The 24,027-nt window shown below is 54.3% G+C and overlaps 1 protein-coding gene across 2 annotated transcripts in view; it reads right to left on the bottom strand.

Moving 5' to 3' along the window:
* Myh14 (myosin heavy chain 14) overlaps nt 1-24,027 on the bottom strand; it is a 57,167-nt gene that overhangs the window by 10,451 nt on the left and 22,689 nt on the right. For both annotated transcript variants that reach the window (XM_048438148.3, XM_085682826.2), the window contains 24 exons: nt 22,977-23,072; nt 20,752-20,870; nt 19,264-19,416; nt 19,005-19,178; nt 18,292-18,465; nt 17,837-17,951; nt 14,643-14,830; nt 13,763-13,884; nt 13,205-13,274; nt 12,764-12,924; nt 12,034-12,142; nt 11,177-11,308; nt 10,323-10,529; nt 9,746-9,883; nt 9,378-9,501; nt 9,082-9,253; nt 7,823-8,035; nt 6,714-6,858; nt 6,345-6,551; nt 5,691-5,795; nt 5,457-5,609; nt 4,513-4,761; nt 3,045-3,257; nt 156-368 (listed from right to left, as the gene is read on the bottom strand). In XM_048438148.3, the coding sequence (XP_048294105.3) occupies nt 156-368; nt 3,045-3,257; nt 4,513-4,761; nt 5,457-5,609; nt 5,691-5,795; nt 6,345-6,551; nt 6,714-6,858; nt 7,823-8,035; nt 9,082-9,253; nt 9,378-9,501; nt 9,746-9,883; nt 10,323-10,529; nt 11,177-11,308; nt 12,034-12,142; nt 12,764-12,924; nt 13,205-13,274; nt 13,763-13,884; nt 14,643-14,830; nt 17,837-17,951; nt 18,292-18,465; nt 19,005-19,178; nt 19,264-19,416; nt 20,752-20,870; nt 22,977-23,072 (3,752 nt within the window). The remainder of the gene's footprint in view (nt 1-155; nt 369-3,044; nt 3,258-4,512; nt 4,762-5,456; nt 5,610-5,690; nt 5,796-6,344; nt 6,552-6,713; nt 6,859-7,822; nt 8,036-9,081; nt 9,254-9,377; nt 9,502-9,745; nt 9,884-10,322; nt 10,530-11,176; nt 11,309-12,033; nt 12,143-12,763; nt 12,925-13,204; nt 13,275-13,762; nt 13,885-14,642; nt 14,831-17,836; nt 17,952-18,291; nt 18,466-19,004; nt 19,179-19,263; nt 19,417-20,751; nt 20,871-22,976; nt 23,073-24,027) is intronic.

Here is a 24,027-nt window from a genome sequence, read left to right as displayed (position 1 = left end):
GACTGTGGCATGTGTGTGTGTCACTGCCTCCTGGCAGAACACAAAGATGGCTTTCTGGGTGGAGGTAGACAGCAAGGGGCCCCTGATGGAAACGCTCCAGAGGGGAATTCCCTTTCCACATGCGGTCACCACGAGGGACACCTGCTGGGCAGTACCTGCTTGGCCAGCTGTCTCCGCCTCTCCTCGCCCGCATCATCGCGGCCCTGCAGGTCCCGCTCGTGCTGAGCCTTCAGCGCTTGCACGGTCACCTCCAGGCGCAGCTTGGCATCCTCCGTGGCGGTCAGCTCATCCTCCAGCTCTGTCACCTGTGTCCGCAGGTCATTGGCGGCCTGTTCAGCCACCCGGCGGGCTCGCTCCAGCTCGTGCACCTGGTGGGATAGGGAGTGAGTCCGAGTCCCGGGCTGGGATTAAGATGGTGTCCCAGTCAAGCAGGGGAGACTGTGATGACAGCCGGAAGGGAGCCTCAGTGAGTCATTCCCTCGCTCACACCGCACACTGCCTACCAGGTACCATCTTAAATTATCTGAAAATATTTTATGGAAAAATATTTTATGGAAATATTTTATGTAAAAATATTTTATGGAAACAATTAAAACGTTCAGTTTTAATTGTTGTAACACACTCTAAAATCGCCTAGGAAGAAAGTTTCAGTGAGGGGCTGTCCAGGTCAGGTTGGGCTGTGATGACCCTTCTGTGTTAATTAACATGAAAAGACCACCCACTGGTCTGGCCCTGCACTGCATTAAAAAGGAGGTGCACACATTCAGTCTCTGCTCTTCACTGTGAAAGTGACCAGTGCTCCTCAAGTCCCTGCCTTGACACCTGCCAACGGTGGGCTAGAAGCTGGAGTTTAACCCTTTCTCCCTCCATGTTGTTTCTGCCGGTGTCACCATAGCAGCAGAGGCAGAGGCATAGCTAGGATCATGTGCACTATGTAGGCAGAAACCCCCAATCCAAAAGCCCCAACTTACAAAGAAAACCACCTGAAGGGCAAAAAAAGTAAAATATCCCAACAGGCGTGTCCACAGGTAGCCCACTGGCATGTGGCCTCGTTATGGACAAAGCCTGTCACAAAATCATCACTAGGAGCTACAGAAATGCCCAAACAGTTGAGCACACTGCTGCTCTTCCAGCGCCCTCTTCTGGCCTCTGAGGGTACTGCATACATGTGCTGTACATATATACATGCAGGCAAAATATTCGTACACATGAAATAAATACATTTAACAAACTAAAAAAAAACAAACCCAAAACCATAACTATGGACTGACAGCTGGGGAATCTGCATGGGACCAAACTAGGCCCTCTGAATGTAGGTGACAGTTATGTGGCTTCATCTGTTGGGGGCCTTAGGCCAGGACCCTACCCCAGCTGCATGAACTGACTTTTTGGAGCCCATTCCCTATGGAGGGATACTTTGCTCAGCCTTGATGGGGGGTAAGTGGGGGAGGGACTGGTCCTGCCTCAAGCTGGTATGTCAGACCTTGTTGACTCCCCTAGGGATGCCTTCCCTCCTCTGAAGGGTGGATGGGGGATGGAAGAGGGGATGGGGATGGGGCAGGAGAAGGGGAGGGAGGGGGAACTGGGGTTGGTATGCAAAATGAAAAGTAATTTTTTTAAATAAAAAAAATGAAGAAAGGAAAAACCAAAGTCATAAATTTCCTTAAACATGAGTTCTGCTTTTTGTTTGATTTTGGTAACTCAGCTGTATAGTCAATTCTGGAGTCTGAGCTTGGAAGCATCAGATGGTGAGGTCAGGAAGGCGGACATGAAGGGGGAACTTCCAGATGTGACTTTGTCTCACAGCCAAACGCAGTAAATGAGAAATGTAAAAACCACTTCAGGTACATAGTACATAGGAAACCAGAGCAGACTCCAGTTCAGACCCTGAGAGGTCAGTCGTCCCCTGCCCTGCAACTCACCTGCACGTGCACACATACACCACACATGCACACATACACACATACACCACACATGCACACATACACACACACCACACACACGCGCACGCACACACATGCACCCAATCTTCCCTGATGGGGCTGATATACTTGCCATGACCTTGAGGTGCTCAGGTCTTTCCCCCTCCCTACAGCTGCCATCTTCCCTCACCACACAGACCCATGACTATGCTGAATTTACATGTATGTGTGTATGCACATGTGCCAGTGTACAAATAAAGGTTGGATGATAATCTGCAGGAGTCTGTTCTCTCCTTCTACCATGTGGGCCCCAGGAGTGAGGTCAGCAGGCTTGGGGGTGAGCACCTCTGTCCTCTGAACCATCTTGCTGGCCAAACATTTACATTTCACTATTTACAATGTCTTGTGACTTCTGGTGGAAACCTAGGTCACGTGGTATGGAACTTAGCCCTCGTGTGGTTGGCATTCGCTGCTGACACCACCTTCAGTCACCTGAGGAGGGCCTGCGGCACTGCCCAGGTCAGACTTCTCTGGGCACATCTGCTTATTAGTCTCCATGGGTAGCATCCTACCTAGGCAGCTGGTCCTGTGCTGTGTAGGAAAACTAGCTAGCCTGGCATGGTGGCACACACCTTCAATCCCAGCACTCAGGAGGCAGAGAAATCCTGCCTTGGAAAATCAAAATGGGACAGGGGAGGAAGGCAACCAACAACACAGCACACACACGTGTACACACACACACAAAGTCACTGTGGTGATGGCACACGCTGTTAGTCTCAGCACTTGGGAGGCAGAGGCAGGAGGATCTCTGAGTTTGAGGCCAGCCTGGTCTACAGAGTTCCAGGACTGCCAGAGCTACACAGAAAAACACTGTCTCGAAAAACAAACGACAACCAACCAAAAAGCCAAAACAAAACCGTGTGTGTGTGTGTGTGTGTGTGTGTGTGTGTGTATGAGAAGGCGGGGGTTCTGTTCATACCCTGCAAGTGTGTGCAGAACGCCCATTCAGCCTTTGGTGAGTGCAGCTCTTGGCTGCTGTGTTAACACGACTGGGGCGTCTGCTGTGTTGCACACACGCATGTGCTCGCAATCCCCACCACCACGCTGCCCACGCTTGCTTACGTTCTTGCCCACGTCGTCCTTGCTGCTCAGCAGTGCTTCCAGCTCAGCCCGCAAGGCCCGGTTCTGCCTTTCCAGCTCCTCCCGCGCCTCCTGCTCCTCCTCCAGGGCCCGTGTCAGGGAGAGGGCCCGGGCCTCTCGTTCCCGGCCTTCAGCCTCCACCCGCTCACGGTCTTCCACAGCCCGCAGTACGGCAGCCTTCTCCTCTGACAGGAGCTACAGGGAAAGATGCAGGGGAGATGAGCTGACTGGAAGGAGAAGGGCAGGGTAGAAGAGGGAAGAGGAGAGGGAGAAGGGAGACACTAGAGACAGCGAGACAGAGCTAGAAATGGAGAGAGACACAGAGAGACAAGAGATGGGCAGGGAGAGGGACAGAGCTAGCCAGTCCTTCTGGGGATGCCCTGCCACTAAGGCTGGAGCTACAGTGGCCACCACACCCAGCCAGCATTTACACAGATGCTGGGGTATCCGGACTCTGGTCCTCACTTTCACCAGAGGCTGCCTTCCCAGGTCTCTGAAACTCTTTCCATCAGCTACAAAGGCACATGACCTTCTGTGTCTGGGGTGAACCGGGAGGGACGGCAGAGTCTGTGCTCAGCAGCCTGAAGGGTCACAGACTTTGCATAGCTCAGTCCCGAGACAAACCCGGCGACCAGAGCTGCTTCAATGGTTTTGGTTGAGGAAGCTGACTAGCTAAAGGTACATTTTGTGTAACAATAAAGAGGCCGCTGAGAAGCCTAGGCTTTGGTTCACCAGGGCGGATGCCCTGCTGCGAGTCTGGAGTGAGAGACACACAACACCTTCACTCCAGAAACTTCCATCCATAGCTGGTGGGCTTTGGGAACGACGGAGACTAGATTGGGACAGGAGTGAAGGGACTCTGTCTCCTGCTGCCCGGCCGCTCTCCTCCTCCACATGCTGCTGTGCTCTGCGGACTCCGCAGACCCAGTGTGGCCATGGACCAAAACCTCCGAACTCATGAGCCGAAAACCTTTTCATCTCATGAGCCAGTTGCCACCAACATTTGCTACAGTAACAGAATGCTGACAGGCACGCGAACCTCTGATGCCCGCAATGATTATTTTATTTCTCAGGCTGTGGAATCCTGGCATGATTCCCATGTTCTAGATGGGTAAACTGAGGCTGAGGTGGGAGCAGCAACACACAGGACAAGTGAAGGAGGGTGTGAGCACCGTCGGGGCACAAGAGAGGGTGTTCTGCATAGCATTATCAAACTGGGACACCCAAGCAACAGGGTGACACTGTGTGGCAGGGAAAAACCAGGAGACCCTCAGGACGGTCTGATTTACAGATGCTTTGGCAGAGGCAACACCTACCTGGCTGTGACTCCTCCTATGCACACTTCAAAATCCATCTCAAACGTCCTCTCTCCCCCAGCAAGTTTCTACCTAATATTCAAATGGGTTTCAGGTTCCTCAGGGTAGTCAGCTGGGTAAACCAAGGCACTCACCTGGTCAAACTTACGCTGCTTCTTCTCTAGCGTGCTCAGAAGCTGCTTCTGCTGCCCCAGGTCCACTGTAGCATCGTCCAGTTCCTGCTGCAGCCGCCGCCGAGCCCGCTCCAGCCTCTCTACTGCCTCTGTCTTTTCTGCCAGGCGCTGGGCCAGGGCCTCCGCCTCCCTGGCTGCGCGGCGCCGAGCCTCCTCCCCAGCCTCCAGCACCCCAGCTTCTTCCTCCTGGCGTCGCCGCCATTCCGAGAGCTGCAGGGGAGAGAAGAGTGTGGGGGCCACAGCTGTGAGTGACTGTGGTGTGGGCTCCTGGAACCCGGTGTCTTCAGCACAACCCAAGGCTCAGTCCAAGTGGGACCTGCTATTGGATCCCAAGACCAAGGCCAGGCGACACAGGCTGGGGAAGAAAAGAAACATTATCTGAGGAGGCCACAGGCTGGGGAAGAGTCTCCGTGGAGGAGCGGGCATTGGAGATGGGTTCTGAAGCCCACACAGAGCCTGCCAGTGGAAGGCTGGCATTTCTTAAGGCTTCCCACACACAGGGTCAGAGTTATAAGAAGGGACTCCTAATCTGGTGGGGAGACTCATGGGTAGAATTGTCACAGCCCAAGGTAGCCAGAACTTGGTCAGAGTAAAATGAAGAATTACAAGGGAGGGAAGACCCTAAGTCTGGAAGAGGGAAGGTTTGCAGACATTACTGGGAAGTACAGGCAGAGGCTCTGTCCAGGGTGCTGGGAGTCATAGCCGGCTGTGAGAATGGGTGAGCAGAGCCCTTGTGCCAGCTGGGGAGAGAGCAGGGGCTCCGGAGGAGCCGATGTGATGACCCACAAGGCCTGAGGGCATGTGTGGGTAGGAAAGGCAAGGGCGGGCCTGGCGGTGGGGACACAGAAAGAGTGGCCACGGGGCACAATGGTGTAAGGGCCATGGTCCCTGGTTTCACTGCCCACCTGGGCCTGGGCGCTCTGCAGCTCACGACCAGCCCGCTCCCTGGCAACCACTTCCTCTTCCATCTGCTCCCGAAGTCCGGCTGCCTCGGCCTCCAGGGCACGCACACGGGACCCCAAGGCCAGCTTTGCCCTGGTCTCCTCCTGCAGCAGTTCCTATGGGTGGAAGGGATGGTGGGGGTCAGGTCCAGCCAGCGGCAGGGCAGAGGACGGCAGTGGGGGAACGAGCAGGGTCACCTGGGTGTCATGCAGCTGGGACTCCGCACTGCTCAGCTCCTTGCCCAGCCTGATGGCCTTGGACTCCGCCTCGCTCAGTGCCGTGGACACACTTTCAAGTTCAGCCTGTGAAGAGGAGGTAATTCAACGTGGTGGGCCCTGTTGGTGCCTCTGTCCCCAATCCCCTCTGCACACATGGGTGGGATGCCAGCAACGTGGCCAGAAGCTACTCTGCCGTCTAACACAGTGCTGACATGGGCCCAGAAGAACAGTGTTCCCAGAGGAGAGGAATTTCTGGCCCCTGTGTCCACGGGGAAATTAAAGCCTGATCTGCAGAGGGAGCAACAGCCACGTCACCAACGGGGTGACGTGGACAATGAATCGGAGACACGGTTAAGAGAACACCATTCAGCAATGAGAGGGGACGAGGGGGCCGGGTGTGGTGGCGCACGCCTTTAATCCTAGCGCTCAGGAGGCAGAGATAGATGGATCTCTGTGTGTCCAAGTTCAGCCTGAACTACAGAGCGCGTTCCAGGGTAGCTAGGCTTACCCTGTCTCAAAAACTAAACAGGGGTGGAGTCATTGTTTTTGGTCTGTCCTTCTTGCCCTATGTGGAGTGGAATTCACAGTCGTTCCCCCCCCCCCCAGGGTCACGGGACACCCCACCCCACCCACCTGAGTTCTCTGCAGCTTCTCGGCAGCCTCCGTCCGAGACCGCTCTACATCACTGGCGCGGCCCTGGACCTCCTGCAGCTGGGACTCCAGGCGGCGCCTCTTCTGCTCACCCTCCTGTCTTGAGGTCTGCAAGCTGCTCAGCTCAGCCCTCAGCTCAGACACCTCGGCCTCCAGGGTTAGCCGGGTCTTCTCCCACACACTTTTGCCCTGTAAGGAGATGGGTACACAGCAGGATGGCTCACCGCCTTGATCTCTTGGTTTTGTTCAGTATTTCCTTTTCACCGTGGACCCCATCAATTAAGTAATTACTCAGTTAACACTCACACAGCTATACTATCCCAGAAGGTGGCTGGCCCTCTATCTACTCACCCTCCGGGCTTGCTCTAACTGCTCTGCCAGCTCCCCCAGGGCCTGGCCATGCCTCTGCCTCAACTCCTGCATGGCCACCTCATGAACACGAGCCTCCTCTTCCAAAGTCTTCTTCAGCTCTGTCACCTCCTGCTCCCTCTTTGACCTTTGATGGCGGAAGAGGGGAGAAGACAGGAATTTAGAGCAGAGGACTGTGGGATGTGGTTTTTCTCCTTTTCCTCTGAAGAGGGACCTTTGCTTCCTGTGAGGGCCTGGATGTAAAACCAGGCTCACGTGCCCATCACCCCAGTGCTCAGCTGGAGGTGCTGCTCTGAGCGGATGAAGAGCCTTTGGCACACAGGTCCGGCTAGTACAGGGAGGCTCAGGGTCATAGCCAGACTGGGTTCCCGCCCTAGTCCAGCTGCTGTTCCGTCAAGACTGGAGCCAGCTCTACTGCAAGCTCCCCCACCAGACAGGAGATGCCTCTGCCAGTGGAAGCCACCTCCTTGCCATGGGTCACGAGCTAAAGCAGATCCTCCCTCTCAAGTTGTCTCTTGTAAGGTACTTGCTGTGTAACAAACACATTTCCCAAGGTGTCTGGGTAGAGATGTATGAGCGGGAAGTGTCAAAGGTGAATGCCTAGCACTACTCAAGTCATATTCAAAGGGCCATTCCTCAGCATGCTCTCCTAGAGGCTCTCCTAGAAGCTGACTTCAATCTTCTTTATTTTTACTTGTGTGTGTGTGTGGGGGGGTATGTACATATGATTGTAGTACCCAAGGAGGCCAGAAGGGGGCATCATATCTCCCAGATCTGGAGCTACAGGAAATTGTGAGCTGCCATGCGGGTGCTAGAAACTGAACTCAGGTCCTCTGTAAGCGCAGCCAGTGCTCTGACCGCTGAGCCATCTCTTCACTCCTAAGACTTGGCATTGAGTGTTGTCAATGGTCTGCAGTTCCTTTATGTGCCTCTGGTTTGAACGTCTCTAAGACTGGGGTGGCCTGAGGGCAAGGCAAGGATCTGCTCTTTCATTCGTCTCTGCAGAGCTGGTACCTGGGTGGGTGGTGGCTCTGTCCGGATGTGCCCCACCCACCGCATCCTCCCAGCTCAGGCCACCACCCTCTCCTTACCGCAGCTCCTGCTGGGCGTTGGTAGAATCCAGAGTGTCCTCTAGCTCCCCACGCAGAGCCTCCAGCTCCTCTCCCAGGTCCCGGCGCTGCTTCTCTGCCTTGGCCCTGGCTGCCCGCTCAGCCTCCAGGTCCTCCTGAGCCTCGGCCAGGCCGGCCTGTGCCTCTCGCAGGGACTTGAGCAGCTGGGCACGGGCTCCGCCCTCCTCCTCTGCCCTGGGGGTGTGGCAAGGATCAGGGAGGGGTTGGCACCCAAGCAGGCAGAGCTGAGGGTGAACAGCTCAGATGTGGGTTCAAGTCTTGGCTCTGTCATAGGTTGTGTGAGTCCTGTTTCTAAATCCTTCATATTCCCGAGTGTGTAGCAGGATGCTCTCCACAGTTCTGGGCGACACTGGGCTCCTGCCATGTGCCCAGCCCTTTACATGGGTCTTCTTTGGAGATTTGTTGTTGCTGTTTTCTAGGACAGGATCTTTCTAACTTGCTCAGGATAGCCTTAAACTCATGGCAATGCTCCTGTTTCAGCCTCCCTGGAGCTGGGATGACAAGCATGTGCCACCTTTCTGGGCTACTTTAACTTTTGTGTATGTGTATAAGTGGGGGCCAGTATCCTCTTTTTTTTAAAAGATCTATCTATCTATCTATCTATCTATCTATTTACTTATTATGCACGCAGTGTTCTGCCTGCCTGTGTGCCTTCAGGCCAGAAGAGGGCACCATGTGAGCCACCATGTGGTTGCTGGGAATTGAACTCAGGTCCTCTGGAAGAGCAACCAGTGCTCTTAACCTCTGAGCCATCTCTCCAGCCCCAGTGTCTTCTTCAAATCATTTCTCTACCTTAATTTTTTTTGGATTTTTTTTTATGTGCATGAGTGTTTGGCTGCAAGTTGGCACGTGCCCCATACGAGCAGTGTCCCCAGGGCCAGGAGAGAGCTGTATTCCACAAAACTGAAGTTACAGGTGAGTCTGGGCCTCCATGTGGGTGCTGGGAACTGAATCTGGGTATTCTCCAAGAGCAGCCAGTGTTCCTAACCACTGAGCGGCCCCAGGCTTTCTAATTCACATGCTAACCCCTCTGGAACAGACCTGGACTCACAAGCCGAGCTTTCTTGGAAGACTTGCCATGCAGTGTGGGCACTGTCTTTCAATAGGCACCGTAGCTGGCACACAGTAGTGGCTCGATAAGTGTGTGGAGCCACATCACATGCTGGGTCCCATCTGGCCCCGGTGGTGACAGGAGGAGGAGCTGCCCCTGGGGAAATCACCTGACCAGGGCCGCCTGCAGCTCGTCCTCCTTGCGGCCCAGCTGTGCAAGCAGCTCCTCTGCCCGCTGCTTCTGTTCCACCATCTGCTCCTGTAGCTCAGAGCTCTCCCCATCCAGGCGCCGCTTCAGCTTCTCCAGTTCCTGGCGGCCTTTCTCCTCCTTCTTCAGCCGGTCTGTGGGCACCAGGACAGGCGAGTGCTTCAGCCTGAGGTCAGACCCTGTCTGCCTCCTCTTTCTGACCCCCTAGCTGCCGGCATGCAGCATGCACACAGCCCACCCTGGCTCCCGGCTGCTCACCTTCCATGTCTGCAATTGTGGCTTCATATTTGAGCCTCAACTTGTTGAGGCTCTTGACTTTCTCCTCCTCCTCAGCTGCCTGTGAGGAGAATTCAGCCAGACGCTCCTCCAGCAGCCTCCGCTCCTGGGGACAGAAGAAAGTCAGACCCTTGGCCTCCCTGCTACCATTTCTTCCTCTCCACCTCCCAGGTGCTCCTCCAACAGCATTAAGCCTCCAGCACACAGCAGGACAAGGCTGCTCTTCTGAACAACCTGGCATGCCATCCCACGGGGCAGCACATCCCCACCATCACCCCCAGTTCGCTGGGCCAGCATCCCAGCAGGAGACCATCTACCATATCTTGCGTTGGTGTGTCCCTGGCCCCCACCTTGCTCAGCTTGGCGTTCTGATCCTCCAGAAGCAGCAGGTCCTCCTCAAACTTCTTTATCTTGGCCTCTGTGGTCACTTTCTCCAGCTGCAGCTTCTGCCGGGCGCCCTCCTCAGCTTCCAGGTGGCTCTCCAGCTCCTGAAAGGGGGGGGAGCAGAAGAGACCTCAGGGGCTGAAGCTTCACACAGGTCCACACCCTGAGTGACACTGGGCAACGTCAGCCTTTCCTGTCTTCCCTTGCCATTCATTTGCTTGTCAAACACTTATTGAGTGCCTAGTGTATACCAGGCCCTGTCACAGACCCTGAAGATGGATAACAATCTGCACCCTGCAGAAGAGCTCAAATCTTCCCTCAGTGCACACAGATTTGGGAGAAGAGTCATGGGAGAGGGGCTGCCCAGGGTGGAAGTGGGGCGGGGGCTCAAGACAGATGCCTTCAGAGCCAGGAGACAGAGAGAATCCCAGGGGACTTGAACAGCTGGACCCAGCGCTGCCTGAACTCTAGCTCCTCTGCCGTCTGAACCCTCAGAGCTGAGGTGTGGGGTGGACGTGGACGGGGTGCGTGGGACCCCCACACCTGTATGTGCTGCTGCAGCCGCTTCTTCTCGCCCTGCAGCTGCCGGCTGCACTCCTCTTCCTCGCCCACCCGTGCCTCCAGCTCTGACACCACCAGCTCCAGCTCCTGCTTCCGGGCGGACAACCGTGCCCGAGTCTCCTCGGCCTCAGAGCATAGCTCCGCTTCGGCGCGCAGCTGCTCAGTCAGGCGTAAGCGCTCCTCCTCTAGCTGTGGGAGGTGGGTACCAGTTAGGGGTCACTCAGACTGTCCCCATATCTCCTATAGCCTTCCTTAACCTCACACCACGCACCCATCTGCCCAGATGGGCACAGCCAGACACTGTCCCTGAAGGGGTGCTGACCCACCCCCTCCCACCTACACAGCCCTGCCATAGCTCCACCCAAAGACCCCCTCACCATTCCACCCCTCACCCTCTTCACCTTATTGTTTGCCCCCAATCGCCATCCCAAGGCACCAAGCCAACCTTAAACCCCACCCTTGCCCCCAGGGATCCTGCCCATCACACAGGGCCTGTCTAACAGCCCTCCAAGCCCCCATCTGACCCCTTCTACAGCCCCACCTCCCCACCCTCTTCATTATACTGCCTTGCTTCCAGTCACATTCCTCACCAACTTGAGGTTGAGCCCGTGCACGGGGCCCCACACTCCACCCAAATCTCCGCTCCTCGCACCATGGCCACGCCCACACAGACCCACCACCATGGCCACGCCCACACAGACCCACCACCATGGCCACGCCCACACAGACCCACCACCATGGCCACGCCCACACAGACCCACCACCATGGCCACGCCCACACAGACCCACCACCATGGCTAGGCCTCACTCCTCCTGTCACATGGCTTGCTCTTCACCTGTGCCACTCGGCCCTGCAGCTCCCCCACTTCACGTGCGCTCTGCTGCTGCAGCTCCTGAACTTTCTGCAGCTCCTGGGCACGTGCCTGCAGCACCTCATCTTGTCGTGTCACCTGCAGCAGGGGCTTCACCTGTGAGAAAAGCGCAGTAGTTTCGAGAACAGAATCCACCCGATGCATGCGAACCGATCCTCGCTGTGAACCTGAGGGTGGTCTGGAGATGCCCTGGAGCGCTCTGGGTCCAGCTGCACCTGAAGCTGCCTGAACTTTTCTTTTGGTTTGTTTGGTGGTTTTGAGCCAGGCTCTCATGTAAGCCAGGATAGTTCACCTCTTTCTCCACCCACATTTATTTATTTTCTGTGTGGACATGCTGACACCCGAAGGTATGGCGGTCAAAGCCCTGGCAGAAGTCAGTTCTCTCCTTCCACAGCGTGGGTGTCGGGGCCCGAGCTCATGGCATCAGGCTTGGCTGAGGGCACCCTTTATTAGCCAAGTCATGCTGTCACCTCTCCCCCCATTTTTTCTGAGACAAGATTTTATGTAGCCCCAAATGACTTAACACCTGATTCTCTGGCTTCCTGAGTTTTGACAGCTTTGTACATGCTGAGCAAGCATGCTGCCAACTGAGGTGCAGCCTCAGCCAAGGCCTCAACCTGTCCTCCCCAGCGCACCCTCACCCACCCCAGTGTCCGACTACTTAAATCACTTGTCTAAAGAATCCTGGGTCATAGGCGAACAGACTGGCTCCAGTTTACAGCCCTGGGGAACAGAGCCTCCCTCCCGCAGAGCGCAGGCACGGGCGCAGGCACGGGTGCAGGCACGGGTGCAGGCGCAGGCGCAGGCGCAGCCTCGCTCACCTTGATGAACAGTCTCCACCACTGCCAGTTCCTCAGTTTGAGATAAGCAGCACAATTTCTCTGCATCACCCGCAGGGCGCTCTGCTGCTGCTGCCTTCTCTGGAAGGCCCTGTGGGGACACAGAGCAGTGGGAGCCGGCCCCCAGAAAGTAGCCACTCTAGATTAGTTATTGCTGAGATGGGGTCTCATGTAGCTCAGGCTCACTTTGAACTCCCAATCCGCCTACCTCTGCCTCCTCAGTGCATGCTGGGTGAACCCTGTGACAACTGAGCTGGAGCCCAGACACAGCAGAGTTTACAGTCGGCCTCACACAGCCTGCTCTTGGCTCTGTCCACCCCAACACACTGACCCCGTCCTTGATCCCGCCACCTCCAGCTCCCCAGGACCCCTGGGCAAGGCCCGCAGGCCTCAGCCTGGGGTTGGGGCATCTGTTTGTTCTGAGGAGAGAAGAAACTGCTCTCCACCTGCCTGCATCCCGAGACACACCAGGTGCTTGTCACAGTCAGGCCCTTACACAGACAAACCAGCTTCTCATCTGTCTCCGTCAGGCAAGCCCAGCAGGACACGCTGCCCCTCCAACTGGGGTCTGAGCAATTAGTTGAGGCCAAACATATCTTGCTGGACCTCAGCTTTCTGAACTCCTACAGAATGTAGGCAGCTCCTTCTGGGAGTTTGCAGGCCTCAGCCCAGGCTTGGCTCACAACACCTGGCATAGCCTGGCTTCCCTCACCTGCGAGCCAGGTAGCCCCGTGCCGCTGCCTGGAAAGACACTATGATGTCAGTAACCTTCAGATCCCGCTCCTCCTCCAGCTGGGCCAGGACTCCAGCACGGAAGAAGATCTTGCTTTGGCCAACACGGTATAGGTTGGGGTCTAGCTCCAGGGCCTGGATCTGGGAGGTGAGAATAGGGACGGAAGGAGACGGAGAAAGGGAACCGGTATCAGGAAGAACAATGGGGAGGTTCCCTCTCCCTCCCCCAGCACCTGAATTCCCTGTCCAGGTGCTACACCCCACTCCCATGCTACGTGCCCCACTCCACCCTAAGGCCCCATGCAACCCTTCCCATATATCCCACCCCAACACCAAAAGTCCTGCCCATGCATACAGTTAGCTCTGCCCCCATCTGCAGGCCCCACCCCCAGCCAGAGGCCCCACCCTTGCCCCTACATACCATCTTCTCACAGGCCTGCTTGCCATCCATGAAGCCCTTGGGAATGGCATTTGGGGTGAGGATCTCATAGCTGCAACCAGAGGGGACAGAGACAGGAAGAGGGCCACGCGTCATGAGAGACCATATGAACAAGGCCTGGTAGAAATCGGGAATGCTAACCACACCACTGGAACATTTTTGGAATGCTGCTTTTTTTGAGACAGGCTCTCACTCACTATGTAGTTCTGGTTGACCTGGAACTCTCTATGTAGACCAGGCTGGCCCCGATCTCAAGAGACCTTCCTGTATCTACATCCCAGGATTAAAGACATGGGCCACTACGTCCAGCTTCAAGTTCAGTTTTAAAGTATAGAGGCTGCACACTGAAGTGGCCCTGGGTTTGGCTGGCACCCCATTCCCTTTCTAACTCTGCACATTTCCCCCTTCCCCTCTCATATACCACAGAAGGGAAACTGAGACTCAGAGACTGGCGGCAAATCCCCAGGCTGAGATAGTACTCGGAGGGACTTGACTCCCCTTCTACACAGGCCCCTGGAGCCCCTGGCGGGCCTGGCTCACCGCTGCCGGAACTCCTGGAAGAGGATGCGGTTGGGGAAGCCCTGGCGGCAGATGCGGATACCCTCAAGGACCCCGTTACAGCGGAGCTGGTCCAGCACCAGGCGTGGCTCCAGTTTCCCAGCCTGCAGGGGTGACAGCAGGGTCAGTGGTGGCCTGCAGGGGCACCACAGTCAGGGCCATGGAAGTGTTCACCAAGCCCAGCCTCTCACTGGGGGATTCTAGAATGGAGCTTTACCACCTATGAGCCACACACTCAGTCCTCTTTCTATATTTTATTTGAAACAAGGTGTTAATAAGTTGCCCAGGCTGGCACTGAACTGCTGCTGTAGGTGAGACTGGCCCTGAACTTAACAATTTTTCTGTCTCGTTGTCCCTAGAGCAGGACTGACAGACAGGCCTGGCCTGTACCACCTCCTATCCCAGCAGCCTTTTCCATTCCTGCTCTTGCTATGCTCCCACCCGCCTCTGGGTGTTGGCACAAGCTATCTCTGCTTGGAAAACTGCCTAGGCTGTGCAGCTCAGGCCCCTCCCCTCCAGGGAGCCTTCTGTGACTCCATAGCCAGGCAAAATCCAACCTGACCACTCTAACTCTCCAGATTCACCTAAACATTCACTGTGGGTGGGTGGCTGAATGTGTGTTTATCACATGCCCTGTCTACCAGCAAACGGGAGAACTGGACGCTCTCCCTCTACTTGTTAGCTCCTTGCAGACACAGGAGCAACTGGAAGAGGCTCATCTCTCTACCACTGTGTCCCCAAGCCCTCTCTGCCACACAGTGGACACACAAAAAGTTCAGGTCACAGGAGCAGAGAACCAGACATGGCAACCACTTGTGCCCACTCAGAGAGCACATCGAGCTGACTGGCCCTTCCTACTCACCCTCTTCTCATGATTGGGGACGATGCAGCGGACAAAACTGGGATTGGTGTTGCTGAGTGTGGCCATGAGGCGGCTCAGAGATTCCTTGTAGAGCTGCCCCACAGTCCGGAACATTCCACGGCGGGGGCGGCCTCCCGGAGGACCATCCCCAAGGCTGCTCACCTGCTCCAGCCCCACAATGCCTTCCACTGTGGAGAGACAAAGAGGACCAAGGTCAGTTAGCTACAGATTCCGCCATCCTCCCTCAGTCACCACACCCGGCTGCTGAGACTCAGCTTTAAGGAGTGGAGCTAGCTGAGACCGAATGTCTTGCTGTTTACGGGACCTGGCATGTCGTACATAACATTGCTTCTTGGCCTGGTCAGAGGTGTGCAGTTGACAGGCAGACAGAGGGCCAGAAATACAGCAACTGGCTTCAAGGTTACATAGCTCAGAAACCAGAAACCCAGGATCAGAACTTGGCAGTGAGTCTTCACGTGCCCTGTCACTGCTGACCCTCCCCAAGTTCAACTCTCTCTGGTGCTCCTATGCAGTCAGTCATTTTCAAAACAATAGATATCATTGATTGTGTTCCTACAGCATAAGGAAAAGCTAAGGTTCTGGGTTCAAATCCCTACTCTAGCACTTACTGGCTGTGTGACCTTGAGCAAGATACATAACCTCTCTGTGTTTTCTCTTCCTCTTCATTCCTCTTCACCTTCCTTTTTTTTCTGTTTGTTTCTTTTTGTTTTTCAAGACATGGCTTCTCTGTGTAGTCCCAGTTGTCCTGGAACTTACTATTAAGACCAGGCTGACCTCGAACTCACAGAGATGAGCCTGCCTCTGCCTCCTGGGTGCTGGGATTAAAGGTGTGCACCATCATCCAGCTGTGCTTGTTTTCTTATCTGCACATTAGGTGCTCAGGAAATGCCTTTCTTAAAATGTTATCACACTATGTGTGTGTGCATGTGCATGCACACATATGTGTGCGCGTGTGTATGTATGTGTGTGTATGTGTGAGCGTGTGTGTATGTGTGAGCGTGTGTGTGTATGTGTCTCCGTGTGTGTGTGTGTGTATGTGTCTCGGTGTGTGTGTAGGGCATGTGTGGAGGACAACCTGTGGGAGCTGGTTCTCTCCTTCCACCATGTGGGTCCTTAGGAGACTGAGCTGTCTTGGCAGTACACACACCTTTACTTGCCGAGCCATTTTGCTGGCCCCTTCTGTGTATTTTTATTACATGTCTAGCTAGAAGGCTCCAGAACCACCAAGGGCTCAGAAAGGAGGGAGAGACCTTATGCAGAGAGGAGTGGGGACCAACATATCCACCCAGGACCCCTCCCACAGTCCCCGTCAACTGTGTTCTACAAGCCTCACCCGTGGGTGCACAGAGAAACCCACCCCCTGGCGGAGAAGCGCCAGGGCTGAGTCTCCCCGCCGGTCCAGGGGGTGACGCTGGGAAGGAGCCAAGTAAAGGGAACTGTTGGAGGCCCCCTTGTTCTAGGGATGGGCAGGGAGGGTAGGGAAGATGGTAGAGGTGCGAGAGATTGTGAGATGGCCGGGGAGAAGGCGAGAGGAAGAGAAAGAAAGAACGGTAGTTAGCACAGAGCAAGCTGGCAGTGGCCTTTCAAGCCTGTTCACTTTTACATCAGTGCCCTGAGGTCATTTCTGAGAATTTGGTAGCAAAAAATACTAATAATACAGACACCTTAGGAGCTAAAGTCACACTTGATTTCTTAGTTAGTCCTTTTCGTCCTGGATGCCAGGTGGCTCAATGATCAACTTGATGTACCCACTCCACCTGTAGGGTTCTATCTCCTTTGCCAATTTCAGGATCAAGGCGGCTGTAGGTGAGATGAACATAAAGTGGCCCAATTCCCCGCCCTTCCCCCTCTCCTGCACTTTAAGGCGGCTTTGTTAGAGGACCCACAGGGAGAAGACCAGGACTGTTCTCAGAGCCAGGCACGCAGGGTGTGCAGCTGGGGGTGGGGTCATGATTTCTAGAAAGGATTTATTTTTCTTATTTTTAATAGTGTGTGTGCACACTTGTAAGCGAGTGCAAGTGCCCATGGAGCCCAGAGGTGTTGGATCTTCCGGAGTTAGAGTGGTTACAGGCTGCCGTGAGCCACCTGACACGGGTTCCCTGCTAGTGTGTCTGCTCTTAGCCGGTGAGCCATTTTACAGCCCAATGCAGATCTGATTTTAAAGAATGGCCCAACTTGTTTATTTTTCTTTCATTTTCCTTTTAAAGTTTATTTTTATGTGCTGTTGTTTCTTTTTTGAGACAGGGTCTCTCTGTAGCCCTGGCTGTTCTAGAATTCATGATGTAGACCAGGCTGGGCTCAGACTCACAAAGATCCATTTGTCTCTGCCCCCTGACTTCAGGGATTAAAGGCATGCGCCACCATGCCTGACTAAAAATATCTATATAAAGTCAGCTTTCCACATATTCAGGCTCTGCAACTCATGATTGAACAACTAATTAAACATAGTCTAAGAAAAAGAGTATATACTGAACACAGAACAGGCTTTTTCCTGCCACATTCTCTATGTGATAGGGTAACAGCTATTTACATATAATTTGCATGTTGTAATAGTGCAGCGGCTATTTACATATCATAATAGTATAACAGCTATTTACATATCATGATAGTATAGCAGCTATTTACATGTCATTTGCATTGTGTTAAATAAATAGGATGAGGAATGACTCAACCTACAGGGAGAGAGGGAAAAAAGTATATGGGAAGATTTGTGTGTGTCAAGTGTAAAAATTATGGTCTCCGAGTGGCCCAGTGGCCACTCAAGGATGACCGCACTTATTTTTCTGGTCTCATTGCATGGGAGGTTATTACTAAAAGCAATTACTGACACTAATACGTCCATGGGCATATATGTCTTCTTTCTTATCCTTGTGTATGGTGCTAATTCAAGACAATAACACATCCATGCATCTATCCATCCACCCAGCCCACTCCTCAACCCAGCCTTCCATCTATCTGTTCATCCATCTATGTATCTAGTGACCTGCCCATCCACCTCATTACCAATCCATCCATTCACCCACTCACCCACCAACCAATCCAATCTATCTACTCACTGACCCACCCCCAGCCCCGTCGTCCACACATCCACCCACCCACCATCCCTCTCTCCCTCCAGCTGCTGCTCCCACTGGGGGTGGGGAGGAGCACAGGCTCTGGGAAGGGAACCGTACCATCCTTCCAGATCTCAGCTGTGAGACGATCGGTGCTCTGGTGAAGCAAGGCAGCCACGCTGTCATTCAGTGGGTCCATGTTCTTCATCAACCACTCATTGGCTTTGTAGTCAACCTGAAGGGAGCCAGGCAGATGACAGGTGTTTGACACGGACAGGAACACTTGTACCACCTTGTATCCATTCATCTGCATGGCCTTCTCTACACCCCCACCCTCCTGTAGCCCGTCTCTTTGCCCTCCATAACCACAACATTCTTCTAGTTCATTCTGCTCTGGCTACACAGGCCTCCTCAATTCTCAAACACAGTCTGTCCCCACCACGGGCCACTCTCTGTGGAATTTCACAGGTGGCTGAGTTGGTCTCGAGCTCTGTGTCATGTGAGTCTATATCCCCAGGGCCAAGTGGAAATCCCTGGACCCTTGCGTGGTGGTCCACAGCCAGCCTGGCCCTCACCTTGCCTGCATAGTGCAAGACACTGAAGTCCGCCTGATCCCGCAGGTGCCTGGGGCGCTGGAACTTGGGGTGGCTGCCCTGCTCCTGGGCTACCTTCTCCACAAAAGACTTGTCCGTGGCCTTGGGGAACCAGCACTCCTCGTCCAGCAGGGCCAAGAGACCTGGGGGGTTGGCCTGATCACCGAGTAAAGGAAGGAACAGAAGTCGGATGTGGCGCCTGTGGGCACAGGCTGCTGCTAGCTGTCAGTGATATGAAGTGGCTTGAGGTTGGGGACTTGGGGCAGGGGTGGTTTAGCACCTGAGCGCTTGCCTAGCATGCACACTGCGTTAGGCTCCATCACCAGAACGGAGCCACACGCTGACCCAATGTCGGAACTCAAGAGGGACCTGCATGGTCCAGAGAGCCCACTGGTCACAGGGATGGGGCAACTGGGGGACATTTCCTCTTTTGGTCCGTGGAGGGTGCTACGGCAGGTGGAGAAGGAGCATTCTCCAGGATGGATGGGGCAGAGTAGGGTGGGGTTGGGTAGTAGGTGGAGCCAAGCTTCCTGGGTCTTGCCAGTGGACAAGGCTGAGTTTCAAGAGTTGGAGATGGTCAGGGACTAGCTTTGAAAGTCTAGGCAGTGGGCAAAACTGAATGGTGAGGGTCTAGCCGTGGGCAGGGTGGAGCTCTGAGGCTCTGGGCTACAGGTCCATTGGTCCTGGCCCCTCACCGGCCGCTCGATGAGATCAATGCAAGGCTGCAGGTCCAAGCCAAAATCCAAGAAGGTCCAGGGGATGCCCTCGCGCTGGTACTCCTCCTGCTCCAGCACGAACATGGTGTGGTTGAACAGCTGCTGCAGCTTCTCGTTGGTGTAGTTGATGCACAGCTGCTCGAAGGAGTTCAGCTGCGAGAGGGTTGCGGGACAGAGCGGTGAGCAGAGACGGAGGCACTGGGACTGGAGAGAGGGACAGCAAGACAAAGGTGCCCACCTGGAAGATCTCAAAGCCGGCGATGTCCAGGATGCCCAGGAAGGAGGCACCCTGCCGTGGACTTCTGTCCAGGGCACGGTTGAGCCGCAGAACTAGCCAGCGGAAGAGGCGCTCGTAGGTAGCTTTGGCCAGAGCCTCCAGAGCGAAGTCAGCCTGCAGAGTAAGATGCATGGTGAGGCCCATGTGACACTGGGTGTGAATCAGGCAGGACAGCCCGGGACCTGCGGCCTTCGCCGTTCATCTCCCAACTTCTTGAGTATAAACACCAAACAGGACCACACATATAACACTCTGCCGTTACTGAAGTCCCAGAGTGCATCCGGCTCCCACCCTCCTCCACCTCTTAAATCGATTTCTACAGCACAGTGAGCCCAGATTGAAGAGTCCGGTATTAATTCCAGTACAGACACTCAGAGGATGTGTGATCTCCTCCTCTCCATGTCTCAGCTTCTCTGTTCTTAGAGGCTGTGGACGAGGCAGAAAGCCAGCGATTCCCAAGCTCCTTCCTGCTCCCAGTAGTTTCAACTGTAGTCACCTCTCTGTCAGTACTGCATCTGAGCCACCATCTTTACCTGGGTTATGGCAGCAGCCCTGAGTTTCCTTGCCTATATATGTGGCCTAAGGAACTAATTATCGCAGTAGTCAAGAGAATCTTTATATAAAGGACAAATGAAATCAAGTCATTTCCCAGCCTCCCACAGCACCTCCTTCCTGTGTCCCCCTCTGACTTCAGAGACCCTCTCCCTTGCTCTGTTTTGACATCACTAAACCCTTCAGAGAGGAGCCACTGAACAGGACCATCCTTTCATTCACCTGCTGAGTCTCCAGCTCCCTAGCACAGTGCTTCTCAACCTGTGGGTCGCGACCCCCACGTGGTCACATATCAGATATTTACATTACAATTCACAATCAAATTACAGTTACAAAGTGGCAACGGAACATTTTTGTGGTTGAGGTCACCACAACATGAGGAACTGTATTAAAGGGTCACAGAATCAGGAAGATTGAGAATCACCTTCCTAGTATATCCCAAATCCCTTGAGGTAAGTCTTTATTTTGTTTATGTGTCTGTGCATGTGTGTGTGCAAATGTGAGCACACGAGTGTGCAGAGGCCAGAGGTCAAGCTCAGGAGTCGCTCCTCAGGAGGAATCTCTCCCGATCCTGTCTCGCTGCAGCCGGAGCTGATTCACTCAGCTAGAATGGCTGACCAGTGAGAGCCAGGAACCCTCCTGTCTCCACCTCCCCAGCTTTTTACCCAGGTTCTGGGTGCCAGAACCGGGCCCCTGAGCTTACAAGGCAGGCGCTGCTGACGGAACCAGCGGTTGGACAGAGGCGACTTGTGCCAGCTGTGCCTGGGTTCAGCGGGTGTACGACATGTGTACACCCCAATAAATAAACAAATAAACATAATCATAATAACTTAAAAGTCCCAGGATCATAAATCCCAAGTCAGTTCTTCCTGCCCCTGCATAGCTGGGTTCCCCCACCTGCTCCTTGGTCTGTGCTTTCTGAACATAATCTCGGCCAACTTTGATGCGGGGCGTGAGAAGGGCTCTGGAGAAGTCGGTCACCCCGAGTCCCAAGAGGCGGCAGAGCTTCTGGGCAGCTGAGGGGGAGAGACAGGAGTTAGCACTGGGAGAGGGGAGGGCTTGAGGGAGGAGCATCACTGTAGCACGGCTGAGAACAAACAATAAGTCTTGTGTAGCCCAGGGTGGCCTTGAACTCTGTCTCCCAAATCCTGTGTGTGTCACCATGGCCTGACCTCTGGAGGCTTTAGCCTTGCCTCTGGCCTTCAGACAAGATTTATTTATCAAATGCAAATAGTACAGCAGTACACACACCCCTGGCTGAGCAGAGATGGAGGTGGCTCCCCACTCTCTGTAGTGGTGTCCTGAGCGCCCCAAGCGCTGCGTTGACAGGCACTGCCACCGGCCTGGAGTGGTGCATATTTCCAATGAGAGAAACGAGCATGAAAAGAACCTCGGCACTGAAACGTTAAATAGATGGATGTTTGTGGTGGGGCTCGGCGAGGCTGTGTGGGAGGAGTGTTTCCCTTTCTACTCTGAATTAAACCCTGAATCGAGCCATGTTTCCAGGCACCCGTCAGCTTCACAGAGGGAAGGCTTACTCTGTAGAAGGAAAAAGAGGAGCCCAGAAAGAAATCCATAAAAAAGGCACCAGAGGCAGACATGGTGGCACATACTACATCCCAGCATCTGAGTCTGAGGCAGGAGGATCAGGAATTTGAGGTCATCCTCAACTATAAAGCTGGTTGGGGGCCAAATGAGATCCTGTCTGAACCCAATTCTCCCAACCACAGAGTTCTAGTAACACCACTAGAAAGGGGGAAAAAAGACAGTTTCAGAAAGGCTTGTAGCCAGGCAGTGGTGCTGGCAGGGAAGCAGAGGTGGGAGGTCTGAGTTCAAGACCAGTGTGGTCTACAGAGTGAGGTCCCGGACAGCCAGGGCTACACAGAGAAACCCTGCCTCGACCCCTCTCCACTCTACCCCACCAAAAGACTTGTAATGCCGGCCCTCAATTAAGAAAGGCAAACAGGTGTGGCAAACGGGGCACTGCCAGGTTGGTAAGTGGCGCCCCCAGTGGCCACAGTGGGCACTGCAGGGCTGGGTGGGTGGGGAGCAGCGCCCCAGTTCCCCAGATTTTTCAGAGCTGTGCAGAGTTTGGGAGCGAGCTGGAGGCTTTTATAACCAGGACAGAGAGTTTCGGATATCCAGAGGGAGCCGACCAACTCTATTTCTGTCTCGATCTCCAGCTACACCAGCACAGGGTAGGGAAACCCCAGGGGAGACGGCCTAGGATGCAGACATCTCAGGGGTCTGACTGTGGGCAGTTGTCTCTTCTTCCGTGACAACCAAATCCCAGCATTTGGGAGGCTGGCTTCAAGTCTGAGGTCAGCCTTGGCTACAGTGACATCCTGTCCCATTAAACACAAAAGAAAGCTGGGTGGGGTGGCACCGCCTTTACTATCAACACTCAGGAGGCAGAGGGAGGTGCACCTCGGTGAGTTCAAAGCCAGCCTGGTCTACGTTAAAAAAAAAAAATGGCTGCACAGGGGACAGGAGTGGGAAAGGGACCACCTGCCACACCCTCTCCTTTCCCAAGAGGCGGTGTTGCTGCTCATAGCTCACAGCTGATGCGAAGGGGAACGGGCAGTCATTTGAGCAGCGCGCCTCAGCTTCTCTTCTACTCAAGGGCTCAAAATCAACAGCTGTTTCAGCTGGATGTGGTGGGACAGGCCTGTTAGCCCAGCACTTGGGAGGCAGAGGCAGGCTGAGCTCTGTGAGTTCGAGACCAGCCTGGTCTACAGAGTGAGTTCCAGGACAGGTTCCAAAGCTACAGAGAAACCTTGTCTCAAAAAACAAAAACAAAAACAAAAAACAAAACAAAAGGTGGATGCAAGAGGTTTAGGAGTTCAAGGCCATCCTGGGTTACATATGACACAGTGTCAAATAATGAACAGGAAGCAGGGGGCAGGGAGAATTAGTAATTTTCATTGTTTAACAAAACCAAGGAGGGGGATATGAGCGTGGGTGTGGAGGCAGAGGCCTGCAACCCCAGCCTCCGAGACGTAAAGGCGGGAGGATCAAGAGTTGAAGGGCCCAAAGCTGGAGGGAGGCATTACTGACCATTTCCTGCAGTGACTGGGGTGTCCCCAGCAGAGCGCAGGAGTCAGGGCTGGCCCAGGGAGTACCTGTGTTGTCAGGCATGGTGGCTTGGTCTGTGTTGCGCTCTCTCTTCAGGACGATGTTGCCGAACTGGAGGACAGCTGAGACGGTGCGCAGCATGGCTGTGGAGCAGAACGGAAGAGCATGTGGGGCTGGGGACTTCTAATCACGCTGCAGGAACCCCAAAGCTGTGCTCAGTACCCTAGAACTGAAAGCTCATCTGTGACCTCAGTTGGACTTTAAAAAAAAACACTGCAGGGGGTGGGAGGCGGGGGAGGAGATCTGGAGAGATGGCTCAGAGGTTAAGAGCACTGGCTGCTCTTCCAGAGGTCCTGAGTTCAATTCCCAGCCACCACATGGTGGCTCACAGCCATCTGTAATGGGATCTGGCGCCCTCTTCTGACCTGCAGGCAGAACACTGTATACATAAAAAATAAATATATCTTTAAACAAGCATCATGGTCAACATACTCAGCTTTCGGTGTTCAAGCCTTGCTTTGTCCTGTCTGCCCATGAACAGAGATATGATGTATACAACATTCAAAATAAGCCAGACATTGAGCTGGGGAGATGGCTCAGTCAGTAAAGCAGTCTGTGCAAGTACAAGGACCTGAGTCTGATTCCCCAGCACCCACATAAAAAGGCACATCTGAAACTCCAGTACTAAGGAGGGAGAGACAGGAGGATTTTTGAGGCTCAGCAGCCAGCCAGCCTAGCCAAACTGCCAGGCTCCAGACTGAGTGAAGGTCATCAGGTCTGGCAGCAAGCCCCTTTGCCCCTGGAGTGACCTTGCCAGCCCCACGCCCAACGCTTTGTGTGAGAGTATCCGCTGTCAGAATTCAGGTCCTCCAGCTCAGCAGCCTGTGCTCCTCCCACTGAGCCATCTCCCCATCTTCCCAGCTCCCGGCCTCACTGCTGACACACAGAGGTTGTGGCCAAGGTATTAAAGTCAACGCCACAGTGAAGTGAGTCTCACACGGTGTTTTCCAAGGTGGTCACCAAAGCCTCTTTGCTGCAGCACCGTGCTGCCAGGCAGCTCACATGGCAAGAACTGCTCCATGGTTCAGGAACATGCTC

This window comes from Myodes glareolus, chromosome 24, assembly GCF_982192425.1.
Source record: "Myodes glareolus chromosome 24, mMyoGla1.1, whole genome shotgun sequence".
NCBI classification, from domain to species: Eukaryota; Metazoa; Chordata; class Mammalia; order Rodentia; family Cricetidae; genus Myodes; species Myodes glareolus.
Note: the sequence above shows the minus strand (reverse complement) of the source record. Positions and strands in the feature narration are given on the sequence as shown.